This window comes from Vulpes vulpes, chromosome 1, assembly GCF_048418805.1.
Source record: "Vulpes vulpes isolate BD-2025 chromosome 1, VulVul3, whole genome shotgun sequence".
NCBI classification, from domain to species: Eukaryota; Metazoa; Chordata; class Mammalia; order Carnivora; family Canidae; genus Vulpes; species Vulpes vulpes.
Genome location: NC_132780.1, coordinates 81,477,164 through 81,498,286, shown reverse-complemented (window position 1 = coordinate 81,498,286; position 21,123 = coordinate 81,477,164). Strand labels below are relative to the sequence as shown.

Genomic DNA, 21,123 nt, shown 5'->3' with positions numbered 1-21,123 from the left:
CCCGCCCCTGCCCATCACTATAAATGATTGAAAAAAAAAATCTTTGTCACTCTGGTAAGTGAAAATGTATTGTTTTGGTTTTTAAAAATTTGTATCTTTAAATATGAGTGAAGTTGAGCATCTTTTCCTGTATTTTGTGAACTTGCCTGTTTATGTAGGATACAGTCTTTTTTTTCCTAATATATAATTACTTTTAACATGGTCAATAAATTTTTTTGTTTTATTTATTTTTTACTTTTACATATTCACACTTACCAATCTTTTTTCTTTCTGGCTTTTCAGTTTTATGTCTTATTTAGAAACTAGCCCTTCACAACATTCCAAGATTGCAAAAGACCAGAGAAATCTTGCACATATCCTCTCTTAAATTGTAGTGATAATCTTTGAAACCATAGTGAACTGGCCTCATTTTTCTGTGGTGACCTTTCAAAAACTTGAAAGTAACTACCATATCCCCCTTTAAAGGATAAGCCTTTCTAAGCTATAAAAGTCCCCATTTCCTTTAATGGTTCATCCATTTGTGTTTCTTGGAGACTCTTTTGGTATCTCTAGGTCTGGTTTTCTTTTTCTCTAAAACAAAAATAGTAGCCAGCGTCTGTATGTCTTAATGCTATAAGATTGCATTTAGAATCTTACATACAAATAAAGGACAACAAAGTATTTATCCTCCAGAAGCCTCTTACTCATCTATATTTAATATGAGTGTATAAATAATTTGTTTCTTAAAAATAATTACAGGACTTTAGCATCATTCCTCATAGTTTTATTATATCTATTGCCCAGATACCGACCTAGTTGCATCACTGTTGAAAGATCTGATTTCAGACTGTCCTTAAAAATGGCAAAGTAGGTATGCCTGGGTGGCTCAGTGGTTGAGCATCTGCCTTCAGCTCAGGGCGTGATCCTGGAGTCCCAGGATCCAGCCTCTATGCAGGCTCCCTGCATGGACCCTGCTTCTCTTTCTGCCTGTGTCTCTGCCTCTCTCTCTCTCTCTCTCTATCTCTCATGAATAAATAAATAAAATCTTTAACAAAATAAATGGCAAAGTAGATAAAAACCTCAGGATACTTTATTTTAATGAGTAATTGCCATCTTTGAATCTTTTGTGATTCCATCACTGAGTGACAATAATTATACATTGGTGCATAGAACAGATACCCCTACTCTCAACAGTTACAGTCTAGAATAGTCTTGATTTATTTTAGAAGCAGACATTTTACCTCATTAGGTATAGTGACGTGAGCATGTACTTGACTTAGGCATATAAAATTGTTATGACAAAAGTATAAAAGACTTTAGAAATAAGTACCTATTATATTTCCAGTGGCAAATTTCTCTCTCTCTCTCTTTTTAATAAGCCATAGATCTTTGTATCCATAAATACTTGGTACATTTTCCAGTAGCAAAGGTATTCTTTTAATATGTACATTGCATCATTGTACTATTTTTTTTAACTTTTGGAGAAATTAGATGTTATTTAGGCTGTTGAATACCTAAAATTAGTAAAATTAACACCATCTAAAACTTGGAAGCGTGTTTTTCTGATTACAAATAAAGTTGAGAAAGAAACTGTTTTCATCATTCACTGGAAGTTGACAAAAACTGGGTAAAAACTAAGCTTTTCAAAACTACTACTTAAAAATGCCTAGAAAAAAATAAATAAATATAAATAAATATAGATAAAAATATAAAGAAAAAATAAAAAGGGCTCAAATATTTGAATTAACTAATGGTTATTTTAACAACCACAAAAGGGAGTTGCATGCTTAAATTATTTAAAATTTATTAAATGCAATTTGTTAAAATGCAATTTTGGTGGGGTTTTTTTTTTCTTTTTTCTTTTTTTAAAATTTAAATTAAGTTAATTAACATATAATGTGTTATTGGTTTCAAAAGTAGAGGTCAGTAATTCCTCAGTCTTCTATAACACCCAGTGCTCATGACATCACGTGCCCTCCTTTAAAGTCCATCAACCAGTTACCCCAGCGCCCTACCCTCCAGCAACCCTTACTCCTATGATTAAGAAGAGTCTCTTACGGTTTGTCTCCCTATCTGATTTCATCTTGTTTTATTTTATTCCTCTCTTCCCCTATGATCCTCTGTTTTCTTTATTTCTAAAATGTAATTTTAGAAAAGAGGATTTAAAAGGTACTGACTGTTGTCAGTCCTCCTTGCATGTGTATTTCAAAGTAAAGTAGATAGGTTTAGAAAACAAAGTCAGTGTGTGATTAAGATGTTAAATACATCAGTTATTTTCTTGGTAGAACTCGCATATTTTTAAAAAGCCACCTTTCTGCATTGTGAGCAATCTAAAAGTCTTACCATATTCTGTATTGGTATTCTGTTGTGCTAAGTGATAAATAAATACTAAAACTGAACATTCAAGGAGACTCTAAAATGTCACGTTTTTATTTTATCAATATTTCTATTTCTTGGACCTAAAATTAGTATTTTACTCTATCATTCATTAAAAGTCAAATTGTTGTCATTATTTTTCATTTAATAGGTATTTATCAAGTGCCTACAATTGTCAGGGTTTAATAATAGATACTCAGTGGGTACAAACTTGAATTCAGTGTATACTGTCAAGAAGCTTGAGGTTTAGTTGAGAGATGTACTTGATCATGGAAAATAGAAAATGCAGAATTTTTCCAGTGTAAAATGAAATGAACTCATCTAATAAAGTTTCTCCTTTAGTGAAATACTGATCTATAAATACAAAGTAATAATACATAAGTTCTTGAAATAGTTTAACTTTGCTTCCTTCACACTTTACTCATGATGTTAATTTATTTAATGCCCTTTGAACAGATAGTACAGAAATTAACTTAAGCTCCTTTACTATTAAAATTATCTTGGGGTCACCTGGGTGGTTCAGTTGGTGAAGCATCTGACTCTTCAGCCCAGGTCTTCATCTCACGGTTGTGAGTCCCAGCCCCACTTTGGGTTCCACGCTGGGCAAGGAGCCTTTGTTTTTTAAAACAAACCAATAGACTTGGATTCCAGAATAATAAAAATTTAATTAATGTGGTTTTGGCTGAATGAAATATTGTTATAATGCAAATATCACAAAAGTATAGGACAGTCTTTATCAATGCCTTATTATAGTTTACTCATATATGACTGGATATTTTAATTTTATCAAGGTATACATACTTGTATATATATACTTTTATATATATTTTATAACATATGTTATATTTTCTGTCTTCTGTGTATAAACACAATGTGTCTAGGTTTAGGTTTTTCTTTAAATCATCTTTGTTCCACATTCAGTGAATTCCTTCAGTTTAAAGGCTGGTGTCTCGCTTTAGTTCTGCAAATCCCCTCCTGATTCCTAGCTTGTCCATTGTCTCTTTCTAGAACTTCTCTTGTTCAGCTATTTGGCAGCCAAGACCAATTTTCTACTTCTCATCATTATATCCTCAAATATTCTACCTCCTTATCTTTCTGGTCTATTCTATAATTCAGTAGATTTCCTTAATTTGTGTTCTAACCTATGTATGAAATTTTCATTTTATTTCATTTCATTTCATTTGAAATGAATGATGTTTTTAATTTCTAATTTTTAAGAAATTTTTAATTTCTTAATTTGTGTTCTAACCTATGTATGAAATTTTCATTTCATTTCATATGAAATGAATGATGTTTTTAATTTCTAAGAGCTAGTTCTCTAATTCCTTTCTCATAGCAGATTGTTTATGGATGTATGTATGAATATCTCAGATCTCTTAATGATGCTAATTAAGTTTTTGTCTATCTCCTGAGTTATCTCTGCTTAATCTGGGTTTAGTCTTTCTCTTTATCTAGATCTTTCACATGTCTGAAGTTATTGCAATACATGGTGAGCCATGGCTATTGGTTTAAGGACTGTGAAAGCTAACTGGAAACCTTGTGTAATAACAGGAGACTTGTCACTTGAGAGACTTTGCTTTGCGAGGAATAAGTGAAGAGCCCCAGCTAGTAGGAGAGAACGCTCTGCGATCATGACCTGGCATTTGTATATGGGGACTAGCTTGAGAAATGTGTGTTGCGGGGCCTTACAAATAAACATGCAGCTACTTATCCTACAAGATAGGGTAAGGTTGACTGTTCCATAAACAGATACCAATTAAGGCCCTGTTTTCTGGCCCATTCTTTACTTACTTGCACCTCCTGTCCTCACGTGCATTCTCCAGTCTGAAACTTCTTTGGGTTTCTGCAGTGCAAATTAGCTGCTGCTTTGTCAGCAGTGCCCTCTTTGTCTTTGAGATTATAGCTTTCCCTACCCTCCATCTGCTTTCAGTCTTCCAAAAATGTCTTGAAATCTCTTGTCCATTAATTGCCTTCTTTTTCTTGTTTATTATTGGATTGTACTGTCTTATTCCTCTGCCATTTTCTTGGGGTTTCAGGAGGTAGAAGATTATGTATTGTTTAGTCATCTTTAAATGAAAGTCCTGGCTAGTATAATTGATTCTTCAAAGCTTGGCTTTTTTTTTTTTTTTTTTTTTTTAAGATTTTATTTATTTATCATGAGAGACACAGAGAAAGAGAGGCAGAGGGAGAAGCAGACTCCATGCAGGGAGCCTGATGTGGGACTCCATTCGGGACTCTAGGATCACCCCCTGGGCCGAAGGCAGGTGCTAAACTGCTGAGCCCCCCAGGGATCCCCTATAGTTTGGCTTATTAAGTCCATATTAGTCTATATATAAATAAATGACAAGAAAGGAGAGAGAATTTTTCCTTTAGCTTACCCACTGAAGTCTGTGTTACAAATCACCCCTCCTCCCATATAAATACATATTACTAGATAGCATATGAGCCCAAATCATCTGTATGTGTGGTTGATGTGATCTTGTTTGTAACATTTTCTTCACATGTCAAAACAAAGAAACAAAACCCAAAAGCCAGTCTCAGGTTTCTCAAATCCTTTTCAAAGTAATTTCTTATAACAGAGGTAGAATTTTCTAACCTCACCCTGTGGCTACAGCCCAGTTTATAAGGCTGCCTGACTCTCTTTCTAAGCTTCCTAAGCTTTGTTTGGACCCCGGAAGTGTAATCGTCATGTTTCTTTCTCTGGAAGTTAACACCCAACCCTTCTCATTTAGTAGAGCCTGATTCAGAGCAAAAATGATTTTATAAATGAACACTTTAATTACTTTTCTTCATTATGAGTCTAATAATCGTTCTTAATGGATATGTCCTTTATAATAGTTTATACAGTGAAGGTTAAAATTGGAGACAGACCACAACTAGAGAAAGAGTTCATTGGCTTTAGCTGAGTTTTCAGTGATTCACCTTGAAACCTTCTTTTCTTTGTCATTCATCTTTCTCAGATTCCTATCTAAAAATCCCAAGCCACATATGAAAAATTAACTAGACACATAAAAATCCAGGCACTTAGAAGAAAGAATTGCTAAGAAATAGAGGGTCATATCTCTTTCCTACTATCTTCAGAGCACTTTTTATTCTGTTTATAATCAACAGACATACTTAAGAGATCCTGAATAGTCCATAAACTACATTTGTCATTTCTAAGTAATACAGTCATTGTAACTCTTCTCGAAGATTTTGTTTTCACTGGAAAGAAACCTCTCATAAATTCTGAGAACATGGATTCACAGTATTTTACTTTAGGGCTTCAGTCTAATCATAGGGTATATCTTGCCATTTTTTGCAAAGGCAAGCCATGTTTTTAGCCATTGCAGAAACTCCTTTCTTTGTGAATCCCAGGGATGTATATTTTTTCAGTTTCAGAAACATTCTGAAGAATTTACTCTTTAACTTCAAAATATCTCCACAATCTCAGCTACTCTGGCTCCTTCATTTCACCTAAGTCTTTTTTTAATCAAATTTCTGCCTGTTGTTAAAGGGTATCTCCTACTAATGTTGGTTTTCTGTGTAGCTCTCAACTCTGTGGTATACTTTCCTATTTTGATAGAAACATTAAAAATACCGTATTAGGGATTACTAATGGAGCTATTATGACAGAGAGAGTGTGCAGCCCCTGTCCCAGAATGTGTGTTCTGAGATACATTGGTTGGAAAATTTGAACTATTTCTATGGTTTTCCAAACGAATTAAAGTTCGATGCTTAGCCTTCCCCGCCCCCCCCCCCCCCCCGCCATCATTAAGTAAAGAACCCTCTTTATTTCATAACATATTTTGCCCTATCTTAAATGAATATTACTACACTTGCTTTATTTTGATTTTATATTTGCTTGGTATTATCACTTTCAAAACTTCTCTTGTAGGGGTACCTGGTAGCTCAGTCCATTGTGTGGCTGGCTTTTGATTTCAGCTCAGGTCATGATCTCCGGGTCCTGGGATTCAGCTCCCTGTTGGGCTCTGCACTCAGCAGAGAGTCTGCTTGAGGATTCTGTCTCCCCTCTCCCTCTGCCCCTACCCTCACTCACACACTCTCTTCAGCTCTCTCCAGTAAATAAATAAATTTTTAAAAAAGGAAAAAGGAAAAAAAAACACTCCTCTGGTGGCCTTGAAGATTTTCTCAGTATTTTTGGTTTTCAGTAGTTTGACTATAGTTGGTCTGGTTTGTTTTGTTTTAATACTACTTGGAGATCTCTGGGCTTCTCTATGATTTATTGTCTTTAATTAATTTTGGAAAATATTTGCCCATTTTTCTTCAAATATTTCTTCTGACTGACTTTTCACTGATTACAAGTATATTTAAACTGTTTGATATTTCCTGCATCTCTTGGACGCTTTGTTCTTTTTTCTACTTTTTTCTTTGTGTTTGAGTAATTTCTGTCTTTCAAGTTCACTGATTCTTCTGTATCCAGTGTGCTGGTAACCTGTTGAAGGAATTCTTTATCTCTGATGCCATAGTTAATTTCTAGCATTTGACTTTTTTTTTTTTTATAATTTCCATATCTCAGATTATCTTTTTGTTCCTGACTCTTGTGCCCCGTTTTAACTAGATCCTTTAAAATTAATCTTAGTTATTTTTAAAATCCCTGTCAGGTAATTCTAGCATCTTGGTCATCTTTTAGTATGGTTCTATTGATTGCCTTATCTCTTGGTGATCAGTTGGATTTTTCTTTTGCTTTTCTGTGTATCTCGTAATTTTTTGTTGAATGCCAAATACTGTGTGGGGGAAAAAAAAACCCAGAAGAGACTGGGATAAGTAGTATTTGAACCCAGAAACAAAAACACCTTTCTTTTCTGCAGGTTATTAGTGTAAAGGGTTGAGTCAGTTTAGTCAAGAGTGGAGCTGGCTTCAGGTTTTGATGTTGCCTTTCACATACCACAGTCTTCGAATATCCCCAGCAATTGGTTGCTCTTACTTTGTGTCTCTTAGAGTGGTACTCAAAATACAAAATATTTATTTTACTTTAATCCTTTTACTCCTGACCTTTCTGTGCTGTGATGGGTCCCCTTTTATTCAAATGTCCTAATATGATCAAGTCTCCACATGATTTGATAAAGGGCCAAATGGTAAACTATATGATTTTACAAGCTATGCAGTTTCTGTCACAACTGTTCAGTTCTGCTGCTGTAATACAAAGCAACCACAGACAATAAGTAAACATGCGAGCTTGGCTGTACTCCAGTAAAACTTTTTTCACAAAACAGGCAATGGGGCCATATTGTCCAGTGGTCCATAGTTTGTTGACCACTTGTTTAGAGCCTTGTTCTGGCACACCACCACCACCACCCTACCTCTATAATACAAGCTCCACAAGGGCAGGGAATTGTGCCTATTCATTGATTTCACAAGTAAGCTCTCAATATATTAAAAGAATGTGTGAATGAATGGTTTTAAATATGCTTCTTAAGAACAGCATATAGCTAAATTTTAGAAATCTAGTGTGCAGATCTCTTGTATCTAAACTACATTTAATTGTAGTTGTGATTACTGATATATTTGGAATTATTCTTGTCATAATTTTTTATTTTCTATTTCTTTCCCCTTTTTCCCCCTTTCCTGCCATCTAAGTTTAATCAGATCTCCATTATTTCTCCTTTTGTTTGGTCTTTTAATTTAGAAACTACATTCTATTTAGCTTCTTATAGTAGTGATCCCTAAATATTTAACATGTCTGTATGTATATGTATGTGTGTGTGTGTGTGTGTGTGTGTGTGTGTATACAGTTATGTTTTGTTTTTTATAGTTATGTTTTAAGTAGGCTCCATGCCCAACATGCCCAACATGGGGGTGTGAACTCATGACCCCAAGATCGAGAGTCAGTTTCTATTGACTGACTGCGCCGGTCAGGCACTCCTAATATGCATATTTGGTTTAGCAACATTTGAGAGTGTTCTTCCTAAATACATCTAAGACCTTAGAATGCTTCTCTAGTCTTCCTGTTTCCAATTTCTCATTATTTGGCAATGTTTTACTTTTTTCTAAGCAATTTATGCCACCCCACCCACTGCCATGGTCTTTCTCCTTAGTTATAGAGTTAGAACTTTATTTGGGTTTATTCATCTCTTCTTTCCTTTTGTAATAATTTCCTTTTTATCAAAAAACATCATTAGTAGTTCTTTCAGCAGCAGTCTGTAGACAATAAATTCCCCTAAACTTTATCTAAAAATGTATTTATTTATCCATGCTCTGATAACCTAGTTAGAAGATCAGATTTTGCCATTATCTTCTGGAATCTGTTATTTCTTTTCTTTAGTTTTGGAAAATTTTCAGCAAGCATCTCTTCAAATTTTGCCACTCCTCCGTTCTTGCTGTTGTCTCCTTCTGGAACTCCTTTGTAGATTTATATGAGATTTTTTTTTAAATCCCTTTCATGTCAATTGTCACTTTATCTCTGTGTTCTGGGGAAAGATCTTAGATTTATCTTCTATGTCATTAACCATGTCTTTAACCATGTCTAATCTGCTGTTTAATCTATTTGACTTTTTCTTTTCAATGACCATTTTTCATTTCTAGGGTTGTTTATGATACTTTTCCTCCCCCCCCCCCCCAATTTTTTTTTAAGATTTTATTTATTTATGAGAGATACACAGAGAGAGAGAGGCAGAGACACAGGCAGAGAGAAGCAGGCTCCATGTGGGGAGCCCAACGTGGGACTCAATCCCAGGTCTCCAAGGATCACACCTGGGCTGAAGGCGGTGCAAAACCACTGAACCACCCGGGCTGCCCCCCACCCCAAATTTTTATTTAAATTCTAGTTTAGCATATAGTGTAATATTGGTTTCAGGAGTAGAATTTATGGATTCATCACTTACATACAACACCCAGTGTTCATCAACAACAAGTGCCCTCTTTAATGCCCATCACCCATCTAGCCCATCCTTACCTAACTCCCTCCATCAACTCTCAGTTTGTTCTTTGTTAAGAGTCTCTTATGGTTTGCTACCCTCTTTCTCTTTTTTTTCCCCTTCCCATATGTTCATCTGTTTTGTTTCCTAAATTCCACATATAAGTGAAATATGGTATTTGTCTTTCTCTGAATGACTTATTTTGCTTTAGTATATCCACTATGGCTCCATTCACATCGTTGCAAATGGCAAGATTTCATTCTTTTTGATGGCTGAGTAGTATTCCATTATACACACACACACATGCCACAGCTTCTTTATTCATTCATCAGTTGATGGACACTTGAGCTCTTTTCATAGTTGGCTATTGTTGGTACTGCTGCCATAAACATCAGCATACCCCTTCAAGTCTGTATTTTTTTTATCCTTTGGGTAAATACCTAGTGGTGCAACTTGCTGGATTGGAGGATAGTTCTATTTTTACCTTTCTGAGGAACCTCCGTTCTTTTAGAGTAGCTCCACCATTTTGCATTCCCACCAACAGTGTGAGAGAGTTCCCCATTCTTTGCATCCTCTCCAATATCTGTTGTTTCCTTTGTTGTTAATTTTAGCTATTCTGACGGGTGTGAGGTGGTATTTCATTGTGATTTTGATTTGTATTTCCCTGATGCCAAGTGATGTTGATCATCTTTCATGTGTCTGTTAGCCATCTGGATGTCTTCTTTGAAAGAATGTCTATTCATGTCTCCTGCCCATTTCTTAACTAGTTGGATTATTTGTTTTTTGGGTGTTGAGTTTTATAACTTTTTCATAGATTTTGGATACTAATCCTTTACCAGATACGTCATTTACAAATTTCCGTAGACTACCTTTTAGTTTTGTTGATTGTTTCTTTCACTGTGTAGAAGCTTATCTTGATGAAGCCCTAGTAGTACATTTTTGCTTTAGTTTCTGTTGCCTCCAGTGATGTGTCTAGTGAGAAGTTGCTATGGCTGAGGTCAAAGAGATTGCTGTTTCTATGGTACTTTTCCAAATCTATCTATTCTTTTATTCATGGTATCTTTTGTTACATTATTACTTACTCTTTTATCACTGTAGTCATCTTAGATTTTTCCACAGCTTCTTTCAGGCTATCTTATAATCTTTAAGTTTAGAAAGCTCTTTCTGGGCATTGATTCTCATGGTAGATCATTTTCTTGTTTGGTCATAACTTTTCTATTGAGAGCTTCTCTTCGTTGAGGATTTTTCCTTACGGATTCCCATAGTAATAGCTCCTTGGTAGTGGAAGTGAGTTGTCAGAGCACTTTGCATTTGCTTCTGCCAAACATTCCAGGAAAATCACTATCCTGGAGATAATTGTCATAATACACCGTGAGGTTCTCTTTCTGCCCTTATAATATAAATTTTGATCCCCCAAATGGGATATAAGCTGGGTTTCAGTTTTTCAGGAAATCTGATCTCATCCCTGCTTCATATATAATATTGAATAATACCACAAATGTATATCTTGTTTTATAATCTCATGCATATAAACCACCATTTAGTCATTAGAGACTATTGAAGGATGTAGTCATTAGGGAGAAAATCTTCATTAATTTTAAGGAATGCTACTTTTAAATAAAATAATCACTAACTTGAACAAACTTCTAACTAATGCCACTTGAGAGACATTGTTGGTAGATGGTTGGAGTTTAGAAATGAAGATAAGTGTATTATTTCTTTTTCTTTTGCCTTGTCCTTTATTCTTACTGCAGTCCTGCCTCCATCTTTTCTTCTTTTGTCCCATCAAAAAATAACAACCCACATCCTCATCTTCTTTTAGAATAATGAACAAACCCTAATGTAGAATTCTTATATTTTACAGGATAAAACTGCAGTTTAAATTAATAAGCCAAATTGATATAACTTTGACAAAACAAGTTTGATAGGGAAGTAACAAACGTACAGCAATTTTCAACCAGGAACATGTATATCTCCAAAAACATCTCCCTGCAGTCACAGAATATATCTTAAAATAGGAGAAAGCTTTTATCGTTTATCAAAAAGAATCAGCCATGGTTATTAAAACTTGAAATACGCCCTAATATTTATTTCTTCCAATAAAAAAGAATTACAGAGAGAAGCATCTGTAGATTATAACAGTGTCAGATTCTCTTGGGAAAAAATTATCTACTACTTAAGGTTAATTTTGAAGTACTTGAGCCTAACAGCCTCTCCTCCTCCACATCCTAATTCTGATCTAGAACGTACTACTAAATTGAATAGCCCAAATATACTTTAATATGCCAGAGTTTTTTTCTTATTTTTGAGATTCATGGAAATTTGAGATTAGTTGAAGACAGTTAGTTGTTCAGCATTAACCTAATCTGTTCACTCTACTTGATTTCTTCGTTTTAATAACTAGTTTTCATTTTTAAAGGTTGTTAATTGTACTTTTCTAAATCTGCCCGTTTTCTCATGGTAGAATCATTGCAAGCTGACTTTTTGTAGAAATAGATACAGATCTGAACTTCCAGTCCAGTATCCTAAAAAAGTGAGGCCTACATTATGCAAGGACTAATCACAAGAACATACACTGATTTTTATGGCTTAATGAGATTTCCCAAGCACTTTATCATTCATGCTACAATACAAGACTGATTGCATAATTTCTTTCTTTTTTTAAATATTTTATTTATTTATTCATGAGAGACACACAGAGAAAGAGAGAGAGAGAGAGAGAGAGGCAGAGACACAGGCAGAGGGAGAAGCAGGTTCCATGCAGGGAGCCCGACGTGGGACTCAATCTCAAGGTCTCCAGGATCAGGCCCTGGGCTGAAGGCGGCGCTAAACCCCTGAGCCACCCAGGCTACCCGCATAATTTCTTTGTTTAAAAATCTTTGGACAGGGCAGCCCAGGTGGCTCAACGGTTTAGCGCCGCCTTCAGCCCAGCGCCTGATCCTGGAGACCCAGGATCAAGTCCCATGTCAGGCTCCCTGCATGGAGCATGCTTCTCCCTCTGCCCGTGCCTCTGCCTATCTCTCTGTCTGTGTCTCTCATGAATAAATAAATAAAATCTTAAAAAAAAAGAAGAAAAGAAATTTTTTGAACAATAGGGGCACCTTGGTGGCTCAGTAGGTTAAGCACATGACTGTTGATTTTAGCTCAGATCATGATCCTCAGGGTCATGAGATTGAGCCCCATGTTGTGCTCCCTCTCCCTTGCCTCTGCCCTTCCCTACCCTGTGCTTGCTCACACTCTCTTTCTCTTTCTCTCTTAAAAAAAAAAAAATTACAAAATATAAGTGATTTCTCTAAGTAGTATCATTTTTGTTTTGTGATTTGAACAATTTAATTACTAACATTTAACAGTTTGGAGCACTGCATGGCTCAGTTGGTTAAGCATCTAACTCTTAATTTTGGTTAGGATCATGATCTTGGGGTCTTGGGATTGAGACCTACATCGGGCTCTGTACTGAGGGGTCTCTCTCTCTCCCTTTGCCCCTCTCCCCACCCCACCCCTGTTCATATGCACATCTCTCTCTCTTAAAAAAAAAATTTGACAGTGTTAACATTCATCTGGATTGAAATCTGTTTTATTTGTTGCTTACATCAAAATGGACTTAGCTTAACTCACATACCCTTTTAAAATGTCCGTAAGGTGTTCATACTAGAATACCTTACGCAGAGTCCAAACATGTCAGGCTTCTTGGAGTGAGAAGCTCTTATCCTTTCAAAGGGTCAAAGTATGAATTAAATGGTAGTTAGTGGAGCCTTTAGAGAAGTAACAGGCTAAAAATACTGTCGTTAGCCATAAAGTGGATTTATCCAAACACTTTTTCACTTGTATGTGGACTATAAGAAATAGTGAAGGTGAGGGAAGGACTGAGTGGGGAAAATTTAGAAAGGAAGACAAACCATGAGAGACTCCTAATTCTGGGAAACAAACAAAAGGTTGCAGAAGAGGAAGTGGGTGGAGGGATAGGGTAACTGGGTGATGGGCAGTACGGAGGGCACATGATGAGATGAGCACTGGGTGTTAAACTCTATGTTGACAAATTAAATTTAAATTTTAAAATTTAAACAAGTAGCAACATTTGCTTAAATAATTGAAATAATTTTCAAGTTAAAAATTTTGAGATATCAAGCATTTAAACTCAGAATATCTTAAGGTACCTTGGCATACTCTTATTTGTCACAGAAATATTCACTTGTTTTGTTTTCCCAAGGCTGCTTCAAGGTTAATTGACTAAAAGTGGGTGGGTCCTCATGTTCACTAATATGTATTGCAGCTCTGTTGGTACACCAGAAGGCCAGAATGGAACGGCTTCAAAGAGAACTCGAGATTCAAAAGAAAAAGCTGGATAAACTAAAATCTGAGGTCAACGAGATGGAAAATAATCTAACTAGAAGGCGCCTGAAAAGATCAAATTCCATATCCCAAATACCTTCAGTAAGTCTTTCTGCAACTCTTGTGACCTCTCTGCTTGAACATGAGAATAGGCATTCTGGCATAAGTTTTCTAGAAATGCTTTTAATTCATAGTTGTTTCTTTGCCCTTATCTTTTCCTGCCAAACTCCACTCTTTCTTAGCTAATGATAAGAGAATTCAATGTAGATCCTTCTCACATGGAATTATTTTTCAGCTCGAAGAAATGCAGCAGTTGAGAAGTTGTAATAGACAACTCCAGATTGACATTGACTGCTTAACCAAAGAAATTGATCTTTTTCAAGCCCGAGGTAAAGTTCAGTATATATTCAACTGAAATTCATTGTATTAATTTATCAACTCTTTTCCTGAGCTGAAAACAAATTTAGCAATTACAATCATATTGTCTCAGATTTGACTTTGGAGCCAGGTAGTACTGAAAAACTATTGGGTTTTTCTCCCTGCCCCCCTTCCAAAAGAAATTATGTATTTGATTTAGGAGTAATTTGATAAAATTTATATTCAAATTCAATTCAGTCTTATGTTAAGGGAAGACAATGATTAGTATGTCTGGCTGTATTGTCAAAAGTATTGCTGTTATATATTAATAGAATCTATAATATTATTGTATTTATTAAAATTAAAAAATAGGTACTCCTGTCTTTTTCCTGTTTCCCTTTTTCATTTTACCTTTCAAGAATCATAAGTAAAAAGGCATCCCTTCCCTAATGGCACTATCTTAATTGATAAAATAGAGAAGAGAATAAAAATATGGCTTATGCATTTTTAGAACAGCTTATTATGAAAACTTGAGCTATTAGTGATAAGCGATACTTGGTTCTTATAGCAAAAAATCTTGACAATTTAATTCAGTTCCATAGACAACTAAAAGGAAATTTTATAACTTAAATCTGGTTTTGAAGTTAGGGAAATAATAGAAATATATGAAGTGGAAAAGACAAGAGGAAGAAGCCAACAAAAAATCCTTAATTACTCTTTTGAGTGTGTACTGAAAAGGCATCACACTGACAATGTTGGATTTTCTCTTAAAACTTGTTAGTCCTGTATCTTGAAACATGCATAGAAAATACCACAGTTTAACTTTAAGGAGAGAAAAAGGAATTTAGTGCTGTGCTAGCTAGCAACTGTAGTTCTTGAACTTTTTAAATTGTTACATTTTAAGTTATTTTACCTTGTCACATAGAACAGTGGTCTAGTTCTAATTGTTTTATTGTCTTACTAACAGTTTAATTTGACCTCTTACCCCAATTACCAATTTAGACCTCTGTTATGAGTACTGTATTATACCTACCTCAGCTGTTTTGACATCCTTATATGTAATTTGAGATTAGATGTGCAAAATAAGTGAAAAGCATTTCTTCTATTTATACTGCGATCTTTTTTAAGAAAGAAAATATTTGCTTTTTAAAAAATTAAATATTTTTGAGCTATAAACATTGATGTATTTACTTTTTATATATTTCAGGACCACATTTTAATCCCAGCGCTATTCATAACTTTTATGACAATATTGGATTTGTAGGTCCTGTGCCACCAAAACCCAAAGGTTAGTGTATCCATTAAGTGTGAAAACCGTTACATTTGAAAAGCAAGATTTTAGAAAATTTTGTTTGTAGCAACCTTCCACTCTAGAAGTGCTTCAAACTTTGGCATTTTTGGATTAATTCATTAGGAAGATAGTTGTTTATTTTCACTTAAATGCTGGGGATGGGGGGAATGCAAAAGTAAAAGGATTACTCTTTAAAAGTAATATTGCATGTCCTTAGGAGTCATTATATACTCCTAAAATAGCAAGTCTTGGGAAATAAAATAATCAGGTGCAAAAATTTGTACTCTTAAAAATTTTAGATAACTAATGAGGAAAACACCTTAGGGAAGTTTATTTTTCATGAGTATTCTGCTTATGCATGATTCTGTATAATCAAAATACTCTGAATTTCAAATGAATCATTTTTGAAAAATTGCTACCTATCATTTTACACCATTGGTACTTTTGTATGCATACAAAACTCTAAGGTGTGGATTTTTTTACTCAAGGAATTAAAGTATAGAGAGAAATGAGAACAAAGAAGAATAAGGATGTTACTAGCTCTTTGGTTTGTTACAAGGCTTTTCACATTCTCACCATGTATCCTATTCTCTCTATTCCCTCTTTTTAAAAATAATAATAATAATAATAATTTGATTAGGACTCACTGTATCTTCATGGGTTTTTTGGTTTTTGTTTTTTTAATATTTCTAAATGTAGTTAGCTGGAATGCAATGAATGATTACTACAGAAGAGCAAAAGTGATAATAGGGCATCTGTCACAGTAAGTAGTGGTTAAAATACTGGATGCTGTTGGATATTAATTGAATAAAGGAATAAAGAAAATAGTGGCATACCCTATCTCCTTAAAGTAAGCAAAGTATTTCCAGATTTTGAATGAGTTGCTTTAATATTTTTTCATTCTCAAAAACTAGTTTTTCTTATAAAAGGATTCCTGTTTTGCTTCAACATAATCTAGTACTTATGTGTTGAGTATAGGAGAGAATATAGATGGAGGGTAGGTGGAAAATAATGAAATAAGATTATTCCTCACAGTTTGAACCAAGATAAGAACATGAGGATTTATTTTACTGTTCTATTTCTATATATGTTTAACATTTTTCATGATAAAAAGTAAGGAAAGGTAGAACAGCACAGATGGAAGCTTTTCCTTAAATTTATAATATGTCAGGGAGAGGGGTCCAAGATAGTGTCATAGAAAGATCCTGAACCCACCTCTTCTCAAAGACATACCATATCTACTACACCTGTGTATAGAGCAGTTCCTTTGAAGAACTGTGATCTGATTTAACAGCTTCTTCACAACAAAGGATAGAAGGACCATATAGAGATTAGGAGAAATAGAGACACAGTAACCATGGGAACCCCACCCCCTCTGTGAACTCAGTGGAGAGAGAGAGCACTTGAGGGACCCATGCACCAGTTTGCCCACCTTGGCCCCCTAAAAAACTAATAAAGGGTAGCTAGAGGAGTTCCTGGGTGGCTCAGTCGGTTAAGCATCTGCCTTCAGCTCAGTCGTGGCCCTGGGGTCCTGGTGTTGAGCCCTGGATCAGGCTCTCTGCTTAGTGCAGAATCTGCTTTTTCCCCTGCCCCTACCCCTCCCCTGCTCGTGGTCTCTCAATCTCTATAAAATAAATAAAAAGCTGCTTTAAAGAAATAAAATTAAGGGCAACTAGAATATAAGTGAATACAACCCATTTACCAAGTATCTGCCAAATGGGAGAACTGCTGGAACTCTCTCTAGGGTCTGAAGTGCAGGCAAGCACCATGTTTACCTTCTCCCACCACCTTGATAGAACACATGGCAGCAGAGTCTAGCCACTCTAGCCACCCTGCCTCTCAGCAAAACTTGGACCTCTTCCCACACAAGCTCCAGCCATTTTTCCAGAATAGCCCCCCTGTCCTTGTGCCCACCTGAGCTCTAGCTATCCCACTAAGGTGGCCAACAGTTCAGTGCACACTAGTACTCCCTCAGCCTGCACCCACTACAGCTCCAGCCATCCTACCAGGGCATTCCTGCATGGAGTACTCTAAGACTTCATTCATACTTGCTATAGCTCCAACAAGCCAGCCAAAGCTGCCAGGCACATGTGGTCTATACAGGGACATTCCTACACAGAGCTTCTCCTTCATGACTGGGAAAGGTAGCTATGTTGCCTAATTCATAGAAACAAACACGAAAGTCAAACAAAATGAGACAGGAATGTGTTCCAAACCAAAAATAAAAACAAAAACAAAAACAAAAAATTACAGAAAAGGAACTAAATGAAACAGAAATAAACAATCTACTTGATAAAGAATTAAAAGTAATGGTCATTAAGATGCTCATCAAATTTGAGAGAAGAGTGGATGAGTTCAGTGAGAACTTTAACAAAGAGATACAAAATATTAAGAGTTGAAGAATACAATTAGTGAAATGAAAAATACACTAGAGGAAATCAGCAGATTAGAGGATGCAGAACAAATAAACCATCTGGAGCCAGGGTAATGGAACGCACCCAAGCAAAAGAAAAAAGAATATTAAGAAATGAGCAAAAAGAAAAAAGAACATTAAGAAATGAGGATAGATTAAGGGACCTCTGGGACATCAAGAATAGAGACATTCATATTATAGAGGTCCCAGATGGAGGAGAGCCAGAGAAAGGCAGAAAACTTATTTAAAGTGTTGAAAGTGTTCCTAACCTAGGGAAGAAAAATAGATATCCAGGTTCAGGAAGCACAGAGAGTCCCAAATAAGATGAGCCCAAAGAGGTCCACACCAAGACACATAATTAAGATGTCAAAGATTAAAGATAGAGAATCTTAAAGCAGTAAAAGAACAGGAACTAGTTATATATAAGGAAAAATCCCATGAGACTGTCAGCTGATTTTGCTAAAGAAACTCTGAAGCCAGAAGGAAGTAGCACGATTTAGTCAAAGTGCTGAAAGGAAAAAACCTGCAACCAAGACTACTACTCCACAAGATTATCATTTAGAATTGAAGAGCTAGAGTTTTCCAAACGAAAGTTAGAGCTCATCACCACTAATCCAGCATAATAAGAAATGTTAAAGGGATAAGAAAAAGCCATAACTAGAAATAAGAAAATAATGAAATGAAAACATTTCCCAGGTGAAAGCAAACATTAGAGCACATGGACTTAACAAATAGAGAATATTTCATCCAAAACCAGCAGAATACATATGGTCAAGTATGCATGGAACATTCTCCGGGATAGATTACATTAGGCCACAAAACAAGTCTCAGTGAATTTAAGAACACCAAAATCATGTCAAGCATCTTTCCAACCACAATGCTATGAAACTTAGAAGCCCAAAGTTAGTAGAAGGAAGGAAATAATAAAGATCAAAGCAGAAATAAATAAAATGGAGTCTAAGAAAAATGGAAAAGATCAATGAAACCAAGATCTAGTTCTTTGAAAACATAAGCAAACTGATAAACCTTTAATCAGACACATCAGGAAAAAAGGAGAGTGGATAAAACAGAAATGAAAGAGAAGTAACAACCAACATCACAGAAATACAAAGGATTATAAGGGATTACTATGAAAAATTTCAAGCCAAGCTTTCAGCAACCTAGAAGAAATGGATAAATTCCTAGAAATAAATTTGCACTATTCCAGGACTGAAGAAACAGAAAATCTGAACCGACCTATTACTAATAACAAAATCAGATCTGGAATCAAAAAACTCTCAACAAACAAAAGTCCAGGAGCAGATGGCTTCACAGGTGAATTCTGCCAAACATTTAAAGAAGAGTTAGTATCTTTCTTAAACTATTCCAAAAAATAAAAGAGGAAGGAAAACTTCCAAATTTATTCTACAAGGCTAGCATTATCCTGATAAAACCAAAGACACTACAAAAAAAGAAAATGACAGGCCAGTATCCCAGATGAACTTAGATCAAAGAATCCTCAACAAAATATTAGCAAATGCAATTCAACAATACACTAAAAGGATCATTGACCATAGTCAGGTGGGACTTATGCCAGGGATCCAAGGATGGTTTAAAATCAATCAACATGATACACCATATTAACAAAGTGATGCAAAAAAAGCATTTACCTAATTCAGTCTCTTCATGATAAAAACTCAGTATTTGGAAAGAACATACTTCAACAAAATAAAAGCAATATATGACAGACCCATAGCTAACATTGTAACCATTGGTGGAGAACTGGAAGCATTTCCTCTAAGATCAGGAACAAGACAGGGATGTCCATTTTTGACATTTTTATTCAACATTTATTCAATTGGAAATTCATACCTGCAGCAATCACACAAGAAAAAGAAAAGGTATCTAAATTGATATGGAAGGATTAAAACTCACTATTTGCAAATGACATGATTCTTTATGTAGAAAATCCTGAAAAAGCACACCTGAGTGGCTCAGTGGTTGAGCGTCTGCCTTCGGCTCAGGCCATGATCTTGGCATCCTAATCAAGTCCCACATCAGGTTCCCTGCAGGGAGACTGCTTCTCCTTCTGCCTATGTCTCTACCTCTCTGTCTGTCTCTCTGTGTCTCTCATGAATAAATAAATAAAATCTTTAAAAAAAAATTCTGAAGACTCCAAAAATACTATTAGAACTAATAAATAAATTCAAAGTTGCAGGATACAAAATTAATATGCAGAAATCCGTTACATTTCTGTACACTAACAACAATGTAGCAGAAATTAAGACAATTCCATTCATAATTGCATGAAAGAAAACTAAAATACCTATGAATAAATTTAACCAAGAAGGAAAAAATACTTGTTCTCTGAAAACTGTAAGACATTGATGAAAGAAATTGAAAACAACACAAATGGAAAGGTATACCATGCTCATGAATTGGAAGAATTGTTACTGTTAAATGTCTGTACTACCAAAGGAATCTACATTGAGATTCAGTGTAGTCCATACCAGAATACCAATGGGATTTTTCACAGAACTAGAACAAATAAAGTATGGAACCCAAAAGACCCCAAATAGCCAAAGCAGTCTTGAGAAAGAACAAAGCTGGAAGTATCACAGTCCCAGATTTCAGATACGGTACTGGGACAAAAATAGACACATAGATAAATGAAACAGAGTAGAGTGCCCAGAAATAAACCCACACTTATATCATCCATTAATCTACAAAAAGGAGGAAAGAATGTACAATGGAGAAAAAAATAGTTTCTTCAGTAAATTGAGACTATTAGACTGCTATAAGCTCAAAATGGATTAAAGACCTAAATGTAAGACCTGAAATGAAAAAATTCTTAAAACAGGCAGTTATCTCTTAGACATTGGCCTTAGTGACATTTTTCTAGATATATCTCCTCAGACAAAGGAAACAAAAGCAATTATCAAACTGAAAAGCTTCTGCACAGCAAGGAAATCCTCAATAAAAGGAACAGGGGGCAGCCCCGGTGGCGCAGCAGTTTAGCGCCACCTACAGCCCAGGGCATGATCCTGGAGTCCCGGGATCGAGTCCCACATCAGGCTCTCTGCATGGAGCCTGCTTCTCCCTCTGCCTGTGTCTCTGCCTCTCTCTCTCTCTCTCTCTCTCTCTCTCTCTCTCTGCATCTCTATGAATAAATAAATAAAATCTTTTTAAAAAAAAAAAAGGAACAGGCAACTACTGAATGGGAGAAGAAATTCACAAACCATATATCTGATAAGAGATTAATATCCAAAATATATAAGAACTCCTATAAACTCAACACCAAAAAAACCCAAATAACCCAATTTTAAAATGGGCAGAGGACCTGAATAGACATTTTTCCAACAAAGACCTGCAGATGGCCAACAGACATATGAAAAGATGCTCAGTACCACTCATCATGAGGGAAAGGCAAATCAAAACTACAGTGAGATAACACCTCACACCAGTCAGGAGTGGCTAGTATTAAAAACACAAGAAATAACAAGTATTGATGAGGATGTGGAGAACAGGGGATGCCTTTGTGT

At 35.4% G+C, this 21,123-nt stretch overlaps 1 protein-coding gene across 10 annotated transcripts in view; it reads left to right on the top strand.

Annotated features, from left to right (window-relative positions):
• The window catches only part of TAB2 (TGF-beta activated kinase 1 (MAP3K7) binding protein 2), a 90,979-nt gene that overhangs the window by 65,014 nt on the left and 4,842 nt on the right, over positions 1-21,123 (top strand). For all 10 annotated transcript variants that reach the window (XM_072718817.1, XM_072718821.1, XM_072718834.1 and 7 more), the window contains 3 exons: positions 13,483-13,643; positions 13,837-13,930; positions 15,106-15,186. In XM_072718817.1, the coding sequence (XP_072574918.1) occupies positions 13,483-13,643; positions 13,837-13,930; positions 15,106-15,186 (336 nt within the window). The remainder of the gene's footprint in view (positions 1-13,482; positions 13,644-13,836; positions 13,931-15,105; positions 15,187-21,123) is intronic.